The 20,621-nt window shown below is 38.5% G+C and overlaps 1 protein-coding gene across 1 annotated transcript in view; it reads right to left on the bottom strand.

Moving 5' to 3' along the window:
* Nucleotides 1-8,637: 8,637 nt before the first annotated feature.
* The window catches only part of LOC127426566 (ephrin-A2-like), a 158,312-nt gene continuing 146,328 nt past the window's right edge, over nt 8,638-20,621 (bottom strand). The window contains exons 3-4 of the mRNA XM_051673459.1: nt 17,276-17,341; nt 8,638-10,800 (exon numbers count right to left, since the gene is read on the bottom strand). Coding sequence (XP_051529419.1) covers nt 10,679-10,800; nt 17,276-17,341 — 188 coding nt within the window. The 3' untranslated portion in view covers nt 8,638-10,678. The remainder of the gene's footprint in view (nt 10,801-17,275; nt 17,342-20,621) is intronic.

The following is a 20,621-nucleotide window of genomic DNA, read 5'->3' as shown; positions in this document are numbered from 1 at the left end:
CTTTAATTTATTTAATTTTGAGTATATACTGAGAAGCATGAGAGAGAAAGAATTTGTTCTTTTTCAGAATGTTCACAGAAAAAGAATGTGAAAAATGCTCAAGTACAAAAATTTTAATTGGTTAACTTTAAGTTACCTTACCATTTACGGTGAGAAATTATACTATATTTAACAGGAGAATACATGTAAGTTTAGTGTAAATTTAAAAGGTATAAATAATCTTATAATTCTCATTAACAGGTAACAAGATAAATTAACTTATACAGTAAAATATTGTTGAAAGTGTTTTGTTTATAATAAATAGGAAAAGTCACCCCATAATTTAATGTGAAAAACAATAAAAGGACATTTCCAAAAGTGCTAGTAACACATCACATTTGATTTTTATTTCAATAGTTAAGTTCCTTCTTATTTGTGTTATCAGTTATGCAGGGTTGGGGAGTAACGAAATACATGTTACGGGATTACGTATTTAAAATACAAAATATAAATAATTGTATTCCACTACAGTTACAAATTAAATCATTGGTATTTAGAATATAGTTACATTTAAAAAGTATTTTGATTACTGAAGAGATTACTTTGCATTTTATTGTCATTTGTTTCATTTAATATTTAATCCTTCCAGATGGAAAAATATATACATATAAATGATGCGATCCAAAGTGTATTTGAACAGCAGTGAAACTTTCTTATGAAGTGTTGCATTCATACGAGCAGACAAGTAAGTTTGAAGTTTGGAGAAATAGAAATAAACCTTGTGAAAATTATCAGCTTTACGTTAAACTAAAATGCTATTTTTAGCCATTTTACATGCACACATTACCAGGCACGATCATATTTTTTTATCAAGAAAATTTACGTTGGATCATAATAAAAAAAAAATTCTAGTAAGACCTTTGATATTAAGGCAAAAATCATATTCTTTATAATAATTTTTGTATTGTTTTCCTGTACAAATATCTAAAAATCCTTAAAACAAGATCAATTTGATATATCTTGTCTTAGAAACAACACAGCATAAGATATTTAGGTTTTTCAGAGAATGTATTTTTAACATGTGTATTTTGTCTTACTGTACTGGCAGAGTTTTTATAGTCAAAACAAGTGAAAAATCTACCAGTGCAGAAGAAGTAATCCAAAGTATTTAGAATACGTTACTGACCTTGAGTAATCCAACGGAATATGTTACAAATTACATTTTACAGCATGTATTCTGTAATATGTAGTGAAATACATTTCAAAAGTATGTAAACTCCCCAACCCTGCAGTTATGCATATTGGAGTATTTTGTGTTAAATTTTACTGCAAACAACATTGTTAAGTTAATGTTAATTTCATTATCATGTGTGAAACACTAATGGGGTTTTGTTTTGTTTTTTATTGAAAATTTGATTAACTTTAAGTCCCAGCTGTTTATATTTTAAAGTACAAAGCTATTTTGAGTAGTTCAAGCTAGATGGTAACCATTTCTGGTAACCATGGCTGCCATTTTTTTACTGAAAATAGTCTATTTTATTGAATATATTCACAGTGCAACAAGAAGTGGAATGGCTTGGGCCCTTAAATGGAGGAGAGAGGATAACTTCACTTTTAGAGCAGAGCGAAGATCTTGTTTCATCCTTGACACATCACTTCACCTCCATAAATTGATTTAATGAAATGATGGCGCATATGCGTCATAGCTGTTCTTGTATTTATCCAAAACTGCTAAGTAATGCTGAGCATTTTTAAAACCTTTCCTGAATCAAGAAAATCAAATCGATTCAAATGAGGAAAAGAACACATGACCTCTGGATTCCTTGACATTTTCCACATTTAGAATCCTTCAAGTTTTGTCACCTGCCGCAGCAGGCCCAATAGTCACTGCTGGGTTTATTTAATGGTCAAATCCAGCCAGAGGGACTTTAACTAGTTTTGTTTCTTGTGTTATTTTTGCTCTAGGTCCATGAAGGTGACGCTCAGCAGGATTGCTGTGTCAGCTATGAGATCGCAGAACTTGATTTGTTAAGAGTAAGACATTTCAGTTACCCCTTCTTTATCTTGTTAGGGGGTACCTAGGGTGCAATCTAGCAGCTTCATCCTGCCCAGGCATGAGGGTCTCACACTGAGAGTTTGATAGGATGTCAACTGTTGGGCTTTTGATTGCTGAAAGGTCAAGCTGAGCTTTGTTATCTCACGAGAGGATAGTGAATTGGCGTCATGCGGGAATGCGACAGGAACACAGTCGATATTCACAACAAATTTATCAGAGATGAGAGATGCTGACGGACTCAGCAGAATACCAATCAGGTCATCTGAGCTCTGAAGAACTTCAGTGCTGTCATGCCAGAGATTTAACAGCTCTCAATTTTAATTAGCAAAGAAGTGGTTTGTTGCTAGTATTTTTTAGGAAACTCTTCTCTTTTCTGTCTGTGGTACACATGGCAGAAGGTTAGCTGCTTTGAATCCACAGTTTGGAACGAAGGGCTAATGTACAATGTTTCTGAATTCTAATTTGCATACTTATGCTAAACACTGGAAGTATGTACTTCATTACCCTGCAACAAAAAGCATAAACTATTCTAAGGTGGTTAGCTGGTAACCCAGCCTGGCCAATCTAGTTTGGTTGGTCTGTTTTGCTGTTTTTGGAGAGGTCTTAAAGAGCTTGCCCAGGCTGGGAGACCAGCTCAATCATCTTAACCATTATATTGTGTTCAGGTCAAAACTGACCGAACAACTTTTTTTTTTCTTTCTGAAAACTGTAGTTTATTTCATCCAGTTGGAATAAAATTCCATGATTTTATTCACACATGGCATCTGAACAAAATATTTTTTTTAGATAATTTTCATAAAATTGTATTGGTTTAATTTCACTTTGTTACACTTGTGGGTTTCCCGGTCAAAATACAGAAATATTTAGTGTTCAAGAGCATCCCAATCCTTTGGATGAGCACACATATGGATGTGTGTTTGCACACACAAAGTCCTCAGACATGTGCGCACGCACACACACACACACATACACACACACACACACACACACACACACAACTTGTGTTAAGCGCCCTTTTGTGCATTGTCTTTCCATGTACAGTCTTTGAGGAATATTCAAGACCTATTTATCATATTATGTTATGTTTGGGGTCGTTTGAATCAGGATAGTTTGCTGTAAGTTACTATACAGTGCATTCAAAAAGTATTTAGACCCTTTCACTTTTTTTCCACAATTTGTTATGTTGCACCTTTATGCTAAAATGCTTTAAAAAAAAAATCACATCAATCTACACTCCATACCCCATAATGGCAAAGCAAAAAACTGATTTCTGATAACTTTGCAAATGTATTAAAAAGAAAAAACTGAAATATCACATTGACATATGTATTCAGACTCTTTACTATGACACTTGAAATTGAGCTCAGGTGCATCCCATTTCTCTGGATCATCTTTGAGATGTTTCTACACTTTGATTGGAGTCCACCTGTGGAAAATTCAATTGATTGGACATGATTTAGAAAGGCACCCAACCGTCTTTATCAGGCCTCACAGCTGAAAATGCATATCAGAGCAAAAACCAAGCCATGAGTTCAAAGGAACTGCCTGCAGAGTTCAGAGACAGGATTGTATTGAGGCACAGATCTGGGGAAGGCTACAAAAATGTTTTGGCTGCATTGAAGGTTCCCAAGAGCACAGTGGCCTCCATAATTCTTAAATGGAAGAAGTTTGGAAAAAAACAGGACTCTTCCTAGAGCTGGCCACCCGGCTGAACTGAGCAATCGGGGGAGAAGGGCCTTGGTAAGAGAGGTGACCAAGAACCCGATGGTCACTCTGGTTGAGCTCCAGAGATCATGTGTGTAGATGGGAGAAACTTGCAGAAGGACAACCATCACTGCAACACACCACGATCTGGGCCTCATGACAGAGTGGCCAGATGGAAGCCTCTCTTCAGTACAAGACACATGGAAGCTTGCTTGGAATTTACAAAAAAGCACCTAAAGGACTCTCAGACTGTGAGAAACAAGATTATCTGGTCTGATGAAATGAAGATTGAATGTTTGGCCTCTATTCCAAGTGTCATGTCTAGAGGAAACCAGGCACCACTCATCTCCTGCACAATACCATCCCAACGGTGAAGCATGGTGGTGGTAGCATCATGCTGTGGGGGTGTTTTCCAGCAGCAGGGACTGGGGGACTGGTCAGGGTGGAAGGAAAGCTGAATGCAGCAAAATACAGAGACACAGTATCCTTAATGAAAACGTGATCCAGAGTGCTCAGGACCTCAGACTGGGCTGAAGGTTCACCTTCCAACAGGACAATGACCCTAAGCACACTGCCAAGACAACACAAGAGTGGCTTAGGGACAACTCTGTGAATGTCCTTGAGTGGCCCAGCCAGAGCCCGGACTTGAACCCAATAGAACATCTCTGGAGAGACTTGAAAATGGCAGTCCACCTATGGTCCCCATTCAACCTGACCGAGCTTGAGAGGATCTGCAGAGAATAATGGCAGAAAATCCCCAAATCCAGGTGTGCAAAGTTTGTCGTATCATACCCAAAAAGACTTGAGGCTGAAATCACTGCCAAAGGTGCTTCAACTAAGTACTAAGTTAAGGGTCTGAATACATATTTCAGTTTTTTCTTTTTAATAAATTTGCAAAGTAATCAAAAATGTTATTTTTGCTTTGTCATTAAGGGGTATGGAGTATAGACTGATGTGAAAAAAGAATGAATTGCAATTAATTACATAAATTATGACAGGGGCACCCCTGTCTATGTTATATGTATGTTTCAGGAAGTAATAAGGAAAAATGTGTCAAAAAGACATTCATTATATTTATGTGTGTTACTGTGTACTGTGCTGTGTACACGGTGAACTGCCTAAAAAAAAAAAAAATAGTGTGTGAAACAGCATATTGATACAACGTATTTGTGGCAGGGAGGAGGGTGGGGCCGGTTCGTGATGCTGCACACCCGGCCCCTAATTAGGCTAATCAAGCCCTTGAGAGGAATAAAGGCGACTGGAGGCGGCAGTTCCAGAGAGAGGGAGTTACGGGCAGCTGCCCGGCATGTGTTTGTGTTTGTCTTTTTGTTTACGTTTATTATTAAATTATTATTTTTGTCAAGCCGGTTCTCGCCTCCTCCTTTCCATTGAACTTCATTACAGTATTATTAAATAAAGGTTTTAAACAGTAGTAGCCTATTCGTCATTGTTTTCACATGAATTAATCATGTTATATCATGTATAATTCAGCAAAGAGCTCTAGTTATTATCTCAGAAACATAATTTATATTTTGCCATTTTAATATTTTATTTTTAAACTGTCTTAACTCTTAGCAGTCTGGTTCATTTGTCATGAAATGGATTGTTTGAGCATGTTGCATTGTTGTGGGATAGAGTGTTCCACACAGTGTGCTCTAATTGTATACTGCTCAATTTGGTAGCAGACTAGGTCATCTGGATATTCCATGCATACAGAAAATTTGCATTCTGTGCACAGTATACATAATGCATATTGCAGAAATAAGGAAGAGCAATATGGTACACCTCAAGAATTGTCTAACCTCTGTTTAACCTTTGACCACAGACCCCCAATGCAGGTGTCTTGCAAATGAAGCAGTAACTTTACAGCAGTCTTAAAAATGCAATGAAATAAATATAATAAATAAAATAAATGTTTCTGATTTTCTGTGATACAAGCTATTGTAATACCATATATAACATGGCTTCTGATTTGTTTCAGAATAATCTCAAAGAGTTGATAATCTCAAGCATGTCAAAATAGTTTCAATTATTCGTAGTTTGTTTTTAAAGATCTTATAAAGTAGATCCTAACCCCATGTAAATAAACTAAATCTGCAAACAGAATAAAGTCTATTCTAATCCTCAGAATATTTTGCTGAAGTCTTTTTAAAATATGTTAATTTCAACATTTTGAAAAAGAAGAGTTATGTTAACATTAGTTTATGCATTAAACATGAACTAACAAAGAATAATTATATTTTCATAAGCTAATATTAACCAAGATTAATAATGCTGTAAACATATATTGTTTATTGTTAATTCATGATACCTATGCATTAACTAATATAAATAAATGGATACTTATTGTAAAGTGTTACCAACTCCATAAATGACAAATTGTAGTGCTTGCTCTCATTTACACTGATACAAAATGTATTTAAATGCGTAATTATAAACAATTAATACATATCATATTTATTAATGTATAAATACTTAATATTCCATAATAACGCGATACATTGTGGATGATGTTCAAGATGCATCATTTACTGGAGGCCCTGGTGTCATGAAAGGGGCATTTCCTAGAATCTTCCACCATTTCCTGTGTATGCCGTCTGGTAGGAAACTGATAATACCAAATTGGGGGAAAATTGCCCAAATCTGTGCACAATTACCCCCATCTCTCCTCAGTGAGACTCCTCTTGCATGGTGGTTTCCATCGCTGCATGAGACCAAGCTCAGCACTCAGTCCTATCAGCCTCCATTTTCTGACCCTCTTACAAACATTACTGAAAACTACACCTGTTCAGATGCATTTACTGCCATCCCTTCCCACAGGCCAGCCACCATCAAGAAACAGAAGAAACTGAGGAATGAAGGTGTCCATGTGTGTAAGTGAGAAACTGATAGAGATAGAAAGATAGTAAAACATTTAGAAATGGGAAATATGCTGTCAGTGTGGGAGGAAGTTTTCAGAGCCCTGGAGGGTCACAAGGGCAGCAGGGATTAAGTTATTGAATGACATGGCCAAACTGGGGTATAATCTTACATTTTTTCCAAGTAAAAAATAAATAAAATCAAAATCAAAGGAAGAGCTTTCATGTTGGTCTTGACTGTGTGTGACTGAAATGTTACCTTATCTTTAAAGAAGTCTCTGGATCTCATTTGGCCTGCTCTGAGTTCCTATGCTTTCATCAAATTATAAGTAATCTTGATGAAAACCGTCTAATTCTATCATAAAGAATGTTGATCATCTGCCAAACAATATAAGGATCTTGGAAAAACATAGAATGTTCTGAGATTCCTCAAAATTTTCGACTGATTTAAAGGGATAGTTTACCCAAAATAAAAATTCTATCATCATTTAAGGCCTGTTCACACCAGATCCGTGATGATTTTGCAAGGCAAACTTCCGATGGAAGATCTATTCACACCCGTAAAAAATAAAAATAAAAATAAAATGAAAAATAAAACTTTTTCACCACTGTAAAGTAAGGGGCACTGTTGTTGATCTACAAACACTTATACCAGTCTCCTGTCCTGCTCAGCTGTCATTGCTAGAGACTAATTTATTGAACGTTGTTAAGGCATAACTGTTTCATTATGTTCTTTCCATGCTGTTGATGCATTTTGAGGAGTATATAATCTGTGTTTTTTATGTAAGATGAGTAAAGAGTGCTGTTGCATATTTATTTGCACATGTATTTTGCTACGAGTATATTTAAAAACCCCAAATTCTCTTTTTATAATGCCTGGATAATATAACACAATGTAAAGTGATATAAATTCATGTGGAATAATGTATATTAAAAATACATTGTTATATTATCCTTGCAATAAAAGTGTACCAGCTGCACGTTCAATGCAGGTGTTTATTAGCACCACCAACGCACTGGATTGATAGCTGCAGCGATTCTGGAAAAATTACAAAAAGCTCTTAACTCATTGGTCAGTCAGTTTTCATCACAGTCCAAAGGAAAATTAAAAAAAGACCACTCTCTGTAAAAAAACTTTGGATTGTCCCGGTGTGAATAGTGCCGAGGGAATCTATTGTTCCCGTTCAAAAGCTCGTTCGGAACGAACAATCACTATTAAGTTGTTATTCACTGAATATAATTTGTGAACAAATTGTTTTTTTTTTTTTTCTTCAATTAATCGGCTGGACCAGTTCACCAAATCAGTTTGAATAATACATACACACATCAGACTAATCCGGTTCTTGAGGTTCACTCGACTCAATGATCCGGTCAAGATGAATCATCAACAAACAAATTAAATGTTTGCCTGTTTCTCACACAAACCTATCGTATGGCTTCAGAAGACTTCACAAGTCATATGGACAACTTTTATGATACTTTTATTGTGCTTTTGCATCCTTTTGGAAACTTAAATGCTTCAGTCCCCATTCATTGTAACCAGTGTTGGGTAAGTTACTCTAAAAAAGGAATTAATTACTAATTACATCTTCTACAATGTAATCAGATTACTGTACTAATTGCATTAATAATTACTTTCTAAAACCCTTATCAAACTCGACCAGATGAAAAATATAAGGATAGACATGAAATTGTACTTTTAATTCTTTCAAATAAATCATATAAAATCAAATAAATTATGAATGAACTGGCCAAAGAATTTAAGGGGCAGCATTAAATTAGAAAACATCAATTGTAACATTAGACGTTAAATTTCTATTTTAAATTCACTATTGTTTTATATAGAATTGTTCTATAGTCTATAGTATACAGTATTTAACACAATTACATCAGAACTAATTAAATTACTGAAAAATGTATAGTAATCCCTTACTTTACTTTTTCAATGAAAAAGTAATTTAATTACAGTAATTAATTACTTAGTAATGCATTACACCCAACACTGATTGTAACTGCACGAAAAAGAATGACCAGCACAGTCTTCAGAATTTTTCCTTTTGTGTTCCACAGACGAAAGAAAGTCATATGGGTTTGGGAAGATGCAAGAATGATGATAGAATTTTCATTTTTGGGTGAACTATTCCTTTAAGGCCTTAATTTATTTTTTATTTTTTTTATGTGTGTTTCCTAATAATCCCACACTTCCCTGTAATGAAAAGATTGTACTTTAAACAAAAAGCTTTATTATTTTTTTTTTTCTTTTTTCCTCGTACCTGTCCTTTGCAAAAGCATCTGAACATTTTATAGGAACTGAAAATATGTTTTTTTTTTTTTTTCACATGATTAACAAATAAAAATAATCTCATAGTAACACTTGGAGAGAAAAAAAAAAAATAAAAAAAATCAGGACTACATGTACCAGAATGCACTGTGATACAAGCAGGAAACAACAACAACAACAACAGCAACATCTGACTCGTCTAGACTCATTTAACTGCAGAACTGGTACCATCGTTGCTCTAATATTTCAAGGTTCTACATTATAATTTCATATCACATATGAATAATTTCTGCTGCTCTTTTGAAAAGTAAAGTTAAAAATAACATGGGAATAAGTAAAATATAAAAGTTCCAACAAATATTTTTAAAAAAGTCATTCTGTTTCCATTCTCGTAGACGATCCATGCCGGCTTGCCTTGAAATGTTCGTGACATATATTTTTTTCACAGTCACAAAACGATTCCAACGCACAAATATTCCCACACCTTTATAGTCTCTCCTCTCTTTTAATTGTTTCTTTTTTTCATGAAATTGTCACAAAAGCAGAAGTGCTATGTGGATTTTTAATCCCTCCATTGGCGTCTTGGTCTTTGTTTTATTGTTATGCAGCGTTCTATTTGCAGTGCAAGGCCTCAGTCCACCAATCCTTACGCCAAAGCCTGTGATGTCACAGTGACCAGGCGCTCAGGGTCCTGAGGCCTCTGGTTCAGCGACCCTCCTCAGCACAGATAAAGGGAGTAAGTGCAAGTGTGGGAGATCTATGCGTGACGGGTCAGCACATAGAAAAAGACCACATTCAGAAATGACAGAGAGAGAGAGAGAGAGAGAGAGAGAGAGAGAGAGAAACAAAGAGAACAAGAGAGCGAGACAGGCTGGGACGAAAATTAGAAAGCCGACCTGAAAAACATAAACACTTGATTGACACAGACATCCCTCTTCCACTTGGCACTGTAACTTTGATACAGACAAACTTATTTCGGATTGAGCACCAGTGAAAAAAGGCCATTTTAATCTATTTTTTTTTTTTTTTTATCTACTCAACATTCTTGACAAAAAGATCATAATAGAAAAATCTACACTGTTGTCTGTCACATTACCTTCCCTCCCTTGATTCCAAAAGCCAGTAATGTTCAATGATTACATGTGATCTCTTACCAAAGCCAATTTTATTAAAAAAAAGTTTAAGTAGTGTCTTTGGCAGATTCACAGATATATCTGTCTCCTTCTCTCAATGAGTAATGGAACGCATTCTTTTCCAGTAATTTTGTAAGGGACTGTAACTGCTCTGTACATCAGTTTATATGCGAACATAAGCATATACGCACACCCACGCACAGACGGGCACAAACACACATGAACATAAGCAGAAACACTCAGGAAAAATGGAGCTCAAATGTCAGAGAAGGCTCAGGTAGGTGGTAAACACAGAGAAATGGTGGGATTCACATAGCAGTCGATTGAATCTGACTCTTGACAGATGGATGAAGGTGGGATGTCTGAAGAAAGTAGAACACTTTAAAAATTGCTGGCCACTTCACATGCTCTGTCTTTTTCAGTAGAGGAAGCGTGCCAATGCAGGAATGCCCATATTTGTGCTGGGCGGGGAATATTGTTATTAAGAATCATGGTTGGTTAGAGGACATCCTGCAGGGCTGAATAGGGTGGTGACAAATCCGTATCAGCAGTGCAGTGAGCAGGTAAAGAGCATTGCCGGTTGGCTGGACTCCAGAACTGATGGGGTGGAGCATGATATGAGATGAGGTGGGGCATGTTGGGTGGTCGTGGTCAGTGGATTATAATGCTATGAAGAACACAAAAGCAGAAGAAATGGAAGCATGAGCCACAGGCTGGGCGTTAATGCACAACCACCACCACTGGAGTCATCTGTCAGGAATGGCTCTGGAGATTCATACAGAGAGTCATCTGAGAGAGAGAAAGAGAGAGAGACATAAACTACTACACATTAATAATGTTGCATGTTGCACCTTTGCCCCTTCCTGTCTGCTCCAGATTACTTAAGAGTTCCAGTGTGCCACCTGTGTCAAAATGTGAGTCTGCTCCAATTTAAGTGTGTCAAAACATCCAGCTACATCCAAATTTACATTCTTATGCTATGCACTATAAGTAGGGTTAATAGGGAAAAAAGTGGCCAAATTTTCCTGAATTCACCCTGTGTACTTCACTAGTGATGGAAAAGTACATCATTTTAAGTATGGAGAAAGACAGTAGACATGATTAGTATTGGGACAAACTACTACTGTATGTCATAAACATAACGTGGTCACATACTAACCTGGTCTCACATTGCTATACATTTTTGTAAAACATATATTTTCGTGGCTCGTTGTATCATGGCAGTTTGCTGGTGAAATAAACACTAGAGGCGCAACAACAACAATTACTTTTCTTCCCTTTTACACAAATTTAAATTCAAATTAAAGCAGATTATCAGTTCATAAACAATTACTTTTTGCCCTTTTAAACATTTAAAAGCTTGTTCAAATGCGACTATCTGTTTGGTATAGATTTAAAGGGATAGTTCACCCAAAAATAAAAATTCTCTCATCATTTACTCACCCTCAAGCCATCCCAGATGTGTATGACTTTCATGACGCTCTGTAGGTCCTCACAATGCAAATGAATAGGTACCAACATTTTGAAGCTCCATAAGCACATAAAGGCAGCATAAAAGTAATCCATACAACTCCAGTGGTTAAATACATGTCTTCAGAAGCAATATTATAGGTGAGAAACAGATCAATATTTAAGTCCTTTTTTACTGTCAATCTCCACTTTTACTTTCACATTCTTCTACTTTTGTTTTTGCCGATTTGCATTCTTCATGTATATCGGACCCTACTGGGCATGGAGAAGAATTTATAGTAATAAAGGACTTAAATATTGATCTGTTTCTCAACCACACCTATAATATCACTTCAGAAGATATAGATTAAACCACTGCTTTTTGGAGCTTCAAAGTTTTGGTCACCATTCACTTGCACTGTATAGACCTACAGAGCTGAAATATTCTAAAACACTTTGTTTGTGTTCAGCAGAAGAAAGAAAGTCATACTGTTGCAATGAAGGAGGTCACAGGAGCAGGATCTAAACGCAGCTTCTTTAATAACAATAAAACAGAATACAAGGCAGGATAAACGTGGAAACAGGGCAAGACAGGAAACCAGGAAGTAAAATAAAAGTAAACAAACAGGAGAGAGCAGATTAGGCAGATGGTCAGGAGACCCAGAAGACAGAGCATATCAGGCGGATGGCGATGAGACCAGGGATACCAGAGCAGATCAGGCGGATGATCAGGAAACCCAGAAGACCACCTCAGAATAGGGACTTGATCAGGAGGCCTGGTTGGTGGCCACAGGGCTGAAACAGGGTCAGGAGACCTGGGAGATGACCACAGTCTAAAGACTGGAGCCATGGAAGGCAGAGCCGTAGGAGACTCAAGGGACGAAGCCATGGAAGGCAGAGCCATGGCAGGCTCGAGGGATGGAGTCATGGAAGGCTGAGCCGTGGCAGGCTTGAGGGGCGAAGCCGTGGAAGGCAGAGCCTTGGGAGGCTCGAGGGGCAAAGCCATGGAAGGCAGAAACGTGGTAGGCTCGAGACTAAGAGTCCAAGATGACAGGGAAATGACCTCAGTGGTTGCGAACATGAGCAGAGTCTCGGGAGCGGCCTCTGTGGTTGTGGGGATGGACAGAGACTTGGGAACGACCTCTGTGGTCGTGGGCATAGACAGAGACTCAGGAACGACCTCCATGGTCGTGGACATAGGCAGAGACTCGGAGATGATTTCTGTGATCGTGAACATGGGCAGAGACTTGGAAACTACCTCCATGGTCATATACATGGGCAGGGACTTGGAAACAACCTCTGTGGTCGTGAACATGGGCAGAGACTTGGAAACAACCTCTGTGGTTGTGAACATGGGCAGAGACTTGGAGATGACCTCTGTGGTCATGAACATGGGCAGAGACTTGGAAACAACCTCCATGGTCGTGTACATGGCCAGAGACTTGGAAATGACCTCCATGGTCGTGAACATGGACAGAGACTTGGAAATGTCCTCCGTGGTTGTGTACATGGGCAGAGACTTGGGAACAGAAGCCTTTCTCCTCCGGGAGGCTGAAGTTGGCAACGCAGGCTCTGGGACGGGCGAGGCTGGCAACGCAGGCTCTGGGACGGGATGAAGCTTCTAGCTTGTTGGCTGTGGCAGGCATGGGCATTGGCTCGTTGGCCGTGGCAGGTGTGGGTGTTGGCTCGTTGGCCGTGGCAGGCGTGGGCGTTGGCTCGTTGGCCGTGGCTCGTTGGCCGTGGCAGGCAGGAGTACTGACAAGCTGTGAGGAAGGGTCTTCGTGACCCTACACACCGACATCAGTGGTGGATAATTCAACTTGGAGACAAGGGCCAAGAAGGGCTTCAAGCAGGGAGTCGTGGAAGGCAAGGTTATGACATGGCGTGGAACCAACTCAGACTTGACTGGTACATAGTGTCGAGCAGACTCAAACTTGACTGGGACATGACATGGAACCAACTCAGTCTTGACTGGAACATGGCATGGAGCTGATTCAGGCATGGCTGACTCGGAAACCGGGATCGGGATTGATTGAGGAGGATCCGCTGAAGCGAATGTTTCTAATACCAGCACAACATATCCCTCCCACGTGTAATCTCCGGTCGCCGGCAACTCCTTCCACTGGTGGGAAATAAGTCCAATCTGATACATGGATTTCAGCGTAGAATCAGAAAATTCTGTGTATTTGGCCAGGATGCAAAACAGACGTGAGTATTCTTGGACGGGTAAATTTGCTCGGCTCAGCTGAATAAAGGTAGCAGCTAGATCCATTTCGTTTGGTCGGTTGTTCTGTTGCAATGGAGGTGGTCACAGGAGCAGGATCTAAACATAGCTTCTTTAATAACAATAAAACAGAATACAAGGCAGGATAAACGCGGAAACAGGGCAAGACAGGAAACCATTAAATAAAACAAAAGTAAACAAACAGGACTGGAACCGGAGCATGAACAGGGGAGAAACATTAACAACTGACAAAGGTGAACAGACATCAGGGCAATATATACACAAGGGATAATTTGGCAAATGAAACACAGGTGAAAACAACAGGGAACAGCTGGAAGCAATCAGGGCAGGGAATCATGGGAAATGTAGTCCAGGGGGAAACAGATGACAGAGGCTAAACACAGGGCAAACAACAGAGAATCGTAACACATACACATCTGGGATGGCATGAATTTTCATTTTTGGGTGAACTATCCCTTTAAAATTTAGCCCCACACAGTGGACCTTACACCTTTGAAACTGCAGCGATATGTGTCATGAACCATGTAATATTTAGCCACAGTCAGGTAATTTTCATGAGCTCAGGCTGCATGTACAGTAACAAATTATGTTCATAGTGGGTAGGTGCGGTAGTTGACAAATAATATGGATTTAGCCTTTTTGCTGTTTGCTTTTAATCTATTTTTCCTTTGTTTTTCCACAAATGACAAAAGTCCAATGAGTGGTCGGGGCCTGGGTAGCTCAGTGAGTAAAGATGCTAACTACCACCCCTGGAGTCGCGAGTTTGTATCCAGGGCGTGCTGAATGACTCCAGCCAGGTCTCCTAAGCAACCAAATTGGCCCGGATGCTAGGGAGGGTAGAGTCACATGGGGTAACCTCCTCGTGGTCGCTATAATGTGGTTCGCTCTCGGTGGAGCATGTCGTGAGTTGTGCATGGACGCAGCAGAGGATAGTGTGAAGCCTCCACACACACTATGTTGCCACGGTAATGCGTTCAGCAAACTACGTGATAAGATGCAAAGATTGACGGTCTCAGACGCGGAGGCAACTGAGATTCGTCCTCCACCACCCGGATTGAGGTGAGTCACTACGCCACCGTGAGGACTTAGTGCGCATTGGGAATTGGGCATTCCAAATTGGAGAGAAAAAGAGGAGAAAAAAAAAATGTCCAACGACAATATTATACTAGTGGTATATTATTTTTACTTTGACTTAGGACCCATTAATACTGAACTTGAATACTACAGTATGTAGTATGGAAAGAATGCTAAATGGGATGCAGCTTTTGTGTAAAGCTCCTCACTTGTTTATTCTCACTTTGGTAGCCCCTGGCCCATCGTTGTACTATTGCTCAGCCTGCCTTTGATTGGACTGAATTTTTCTCTTTAAGTCCAGCAGTTCCCTTTACTTGATCCCTAAAGATATTAAAATGTGGTCTGGGGTTTAGATTAACCCCTTTCTCTAAAACAATATCAGGACTCTACCCCTACAAAATAATCAATTGCATTGTGGGGTCGTGCTGAATAAAAATCTTTTCACTGACAGGTATCTATAGTTCTCCTTGTTATTCACAATTCTGGATATGCACATATAAATATTTCATGATGACATGAGGCCCACACACCAATAAAACAACATTCAGGCCTTTGCAACAGCTTGCTACAAATCTGAAGGCCAACGGCTGGTTTCTTTATACATTTATAAACTCCCAAACAGTGCGTCTGATCTTGCGTGAGTTTTTTTAAATTCTCTCAAATGCTCATGAGATTAAATCATTGCGAAAGGCACTGTACATTATCTCTGAGGAGATGGATGGCATTTTGAGTGTACTTGTAAACAGATAAATGATAGAGTGAGAGTGGCATCGTTATTTCAATTTGCATGTGATTGTCTAAACTGCTCTCTGGAACGGACCGCTTTTGTTTACTAACAATTACATCACGATAATGGGCTGTCATTTGAGTTGAAGCCTCTTCTCAAAATTTACACAACTCCTTAAACATGACTCTGGGAAATAGGCAGCCTTATCTCATGAAAATAACGTGACTGTAGCAACATATTTTGCAAAATGAAATTACTTGGTTCATTATAGGCATCGAGGCATTTCCGAGGTGAAATGTCCACTGTGTGGCGCTAAAAGTGAGTTAAATGTTCTTCCAAACCGAAGAGGTTAAGGTTAATGCTCTATCGAGTTTTAAAACAACAAAACCTACCTTATTATCATAAACCTTAAACGAACCTAACCTAACCAATAGTGTCGTACTTTAAAAAGCAAATGAGATTAAAAAAAAACAGATGAGATTAAGGTTAACGCTCTGTCGAGTAAACAAAACCAATGTCCCTATCCAAAACCTTACACCTAACCGATAGTGTCATAAAAGCAAATGTGAGGTGAAATATGCAACTTAATGTAGTTGGTTATGTAATTCAAATGTTAAAATGTGTCGTCTTTCAAGTCATGCACCATAGTAATTTTTTTAATGTCATTAGATAGCATTGTGTGAGGAACAGAGTGAAAAGTGTTTAGGTCTTGATAATCTGCATTTTGCATTATTTACTGTATGTGCAAGTAAATGAAAGTCATTGATGTTGTAGCACCTCTAGTGTTTATTTAACCAGGAAACTGCTGTGATATGTAGAAAGAGGCATGTAAAACTAATTTTGCAGAAGTTTACTTAAAGTAACGTGATTCTCGAATTTAACGATTCTGATTGTGATTCCAATGCCACTTAACGATTCCAGATCCTTAATGAATCCTTAGCTGATTTTTTTTATACTTTTGACAAGCAAAGAATAAATGACATGAGTTTATTTAATAATTCAAAAGTCACTCTGTATCGTTTCACGTCCACCTCTTTTGGCTAGACCTGCATTTTACTCCAGACAGTTTCCCAGGTTTAAGCGCTCCTTGACGTTGAGCAGGTCTGCATGGGATAAATGCAAAGACAAAGTGTTTATTAAAGCCTGGCTTAGTGAGCACATTTACTGGACGTGTCTGACAAGAGTGATTTCAACATCGTAACTCGAAACTGCCGTGCCTACCTATCACAAGGGGTTATACAAACTAAGGCCTCCCTGTTTAACTGCAGGGTATAGTGGTGTCTGCAGATCATGTGTGAGAACCCTCTGCAGGTCTCTTGGCATCCAGGCATGCTTGCCTTGATTAGTTGCAGGTCAAAGTTTTTTGATTGTTATCTGGCTCGTGTAAGATGAATAGCTTCCTACAGCGAGTGCCCCCAAGGGGCAACACTATCTCTCTACTGTTTCTGGTATCATGAATGATCGGACCCATAAAACCTTTGGCCCCATAAAACAAGCTGTCTTAGTCATCAGTGGAGGTCCAGGGCAATGGGAATGAAGTTCCTGAACATAAATTAAGCAAAGCGGAGGATTTCAACCATCACTAGAGTTAATACAGCTTTTCAAAGTATTCCCAGGGTTGACTTGCTGGGTTGAATCAAGCTGGACATGAGGATTTGGATGTGAAATTTCTGGTATAGACTTGCAAGTATCACCAGGTCTGGTACATAAATAAAAAAATAAAAATGATAGAGAGCAGTCAAAATGCACAGGCAAGGAGACATACTCACTTGTAGGCTTGACGTACACCTTTAATTTCAAACATGGCTTCCCAGCGAGATTGGGGTGTGGTGAGGCTGTAAAGAGAATGAGAGAGACAAGAAGATAAAGAGTGTTAAAGTTTAAAATTAATTAGTGTTTTTTGCAAAGGAAATCATTTCAATTACTACTGGTCATTCTTGGGGCTAGGAATGTGAACAAAACCACCCACAACACACTAGCATTGCAATCTTTTGCACAAGTGAGTTTTGAAACAGACACAACATGACTGGAGAACAAGAAACACATTTCCTTTACTTCCTACCAAACACACACACACACACACACACATACACACGTTGGAGCAGCTATCATTACGAGGACTCTCCATAGACATAATGATTTTTATTCTGTACAAACTATAGATTCTATCTCCTAACCCTACCCCTAAACCTAACCCTCACAAAACACATTCTTCTATGTTTTTTAAGCGATTTAAATTATGGGGACACTAGAAATGTCCTCATAAACCACATTTATAGCATAATACCCTTGTAATTACCAGTTTGTCCTTGTAAACCACTTAAACCTGACCCCCCCCCCCCCCCCCACACACACACACACACACACCTTCTACTACTACTAGTCAAGTCATTTTTATTTGTATAGCGCTTTTTACAACACACATCGTTTCAAAGCAGCTTTTCAGGAAATTATGCATTAACAAAAATGAAAAATAAAAAATGAAACTGTATTATCTATAATGTCTTAGTGATAATTGTGTAGTTTGAATAAATATGATTGTAAAATGTGTATAGAAATTAAATAATAATTGTATTTAGAACCCCTGTGAGCCAGCTGAATGCGACTGTGGCAAGGAACACAAAACTCCATAAGATGTTAATGGAGAAAAATAACCTTGGGAGAAACCAGGCTCACTGTGGGGGCCAGTTCCCCTCTGGCTAAACAACATGAATATAATGCCAATATTAGTTACTACTACTACTACTACTAAAGTACTCTTCTGCTTAGAGAAAGCACTTTGACTCTGTTCCCCATTGAAAGTGTAGCTAAATTCTGGCACTAGTTTCCCCTCATCTCCTTCAAAAGCACTCAAATGGATTTTTGGCTAATTTGTTAAGATCACAAATGGAAAACAAATCACGATTTTCGCCATGACACAGTTTTAACCTGCTCTTTACATACATAAAAATTCCTGCAGCAATTACCACAAATCACTCTGCGGCTCAGCTAATGGAAAGCTGATAGGTTCCACACAAAAAGCTTCTTTTGGGTTAATTTTGCTCTAACAGGTGTTCTTAAGTGTATGAACAAAATTCAGTGGGTTGTCATGCTGTAAAAAAAAAAAAAAAAAAAACCTTACAACCCAAAAATCTGAAAGGTTGGATGTTCTTTAAGTGAAAAACAGGAAATAGTCCACATTATTCATACATTTTTTTTGAAACTCTGAATATCTTCAAATTATTTGATGTCACTAACCTGGCAAACTTAGACAAATCCAGTGATTATTTCACCCACAAAAGCACTCACTGTATTAACGTGGAACCTTGTGAACACGATTCTGTTTTGCAGGTGGACTGAAAAGTCCTGTGTGCTTCTACTTGCTTAAGTTCCATCAAACTAGCAAATCAGATTTGAGCTGAGTGTTTCGAGAAATTATTTTCTAATTTTGTGTGCTATGTGCATCAGACGGTTAGTGCACGGTCCATGGCCATGTCTTCTGAGGTTTAGACTTAGTACCATGGTACTACACTGTTTTTAAACATCTACTGTGATAATACCATGTTTTATGTACAGTGGTAGTTCCTTTATAATGTATTTTACAGGGCACTAAACAGTAAGTACAATTAAAGTCAGAAGCTTACATACACCTTAGCCAAATACATTTAAACTCAGTTTTATCAATTCCTGACATTTAATCGTAAAAAACATTCCCTATCTTAGGTCAGTTAGGATCAATACTTTATTTTAAGAATGTGAAATATCAGAATGATTTATTTCAGCTTTTATTTATTTCGTCACATTCCCAGTGGGTTAGAAGTTTACATACAATTTGTTAGTATTTGGTAGCATTGCCTTTAAATTGTTTAACTTGGGTCAAGCGTTTTGGGTAGCCTTCCACAAGCTTCTCACAATAAGTTGCTGGAATTTTGGCCCATTCGTCCAGACAGAACTGGTGGAGTCAGGTTTGTAGGCCTCCTTGCTCGCACATGCTTTTTCAGTTCTGCCCACAAATTTTCTATCAGATTGAGGTCAGGGCTTTGTGATGGCCACTCCAATACCTTGACCTTTCACTCCAATACATTTTGCCACAACTTTGGAGGTATGCTTGGGTTCATTGTCCATTTGGAAGACCCATTTGTGACCGAGCTTTAACTTCCTGGCTAATGTCTTGAGATGTTGCTTCAATATATCCACATAATTTTCCTTCCTCATGATGCCATTTATTTTGTGAAGTGCACAAGTCCCTCCTGCAGCAAAGCACCCCCACAACATGATGCTGCCACCCCCATGCTTCAAGGTTGGTATGGTGTTCTTCGGCTGGCAAGCCTCACACTTTTTCCTCCAAACATAACGTCAAAGATCATAAAAGATCTTTTCCCCACGTGCACTTGCAAACTGTAGTCTGGCTTTTTTATGGTGGTTTTGGAGCACTGGCTTCTTCCTTGCTGAGCAGCCTTTCAGGTTATGTCGATAGTTTAACTGTGGATATAGATACTTGTCTACTTGTTTCCTCCAGCATCTTCACAAGGTCCTTTGCTGTTGTTCTGGGATTTATTTGCACTTTTCGCACCAAACTACGTTCTAGGAGACAGAATGCATCTCCTTCCTGAGCGGTATGATGGCTGCGTGGTCCCATGGTGTTTATACTTGCGTACTATTGTTTGTACAGATGAACATGGTACCTTCAGACCTTTAGAAATTGCTCCCAAGGATGAACCAGACTTGTGGAGATCCACATTTTTTTTCTGAGGTCTTGGCTGATTTATTTTGATTTTCCCATGATGTCAAGTAAAGAGGCACCGAGTTTGAAGATAGGCCTTAAAATACATCCACAGATACACCTCCAATTCAGTACACCTCCTTTCAGAAGCTAATTGGCTAATTGTCTAAAGGCTTGACATCATTTTCTGGAATTTTCCAAGGTGCTTAAAGGCATAGTTAACTAAGTATATGTAAACTTCTGACCCACTGGAATTGTCATATAGTCAATTAAAAGTGAAACAATCTGCCTTTAAACAACTGTTGGAAAAATACTCATGTCATGCACAAAGTAGATGTCCTAAATGGCTTGCCTTGAGTTTTAATGACTTCAACATAAGTGTATGTAAACTTCTGACTTCAACTGTAGTACCA

The sequence above is a fragment of the Myxocyprinus asiaticus genome, chromosome 35, assembly GCF_019703515.2.
Source record: "Myxocyprinus asiaticus isolate MX2 ecotype Aquarium Trade chromosome 35, UBuf_Myxa_2, whole genome shotgun sequence".
Taxonomy (NCBI): Eukaryota; Metazoa; Chordata; class Actinopteri; order Cypriniformes; family Catostomidae; genus Myxocyprinus; species Myxocyprinus asiaticus.
Note: the sequence above shows the minus strand (reverse complement) of the source record. Positions and strands in the feature narration are given on the sequence as shown.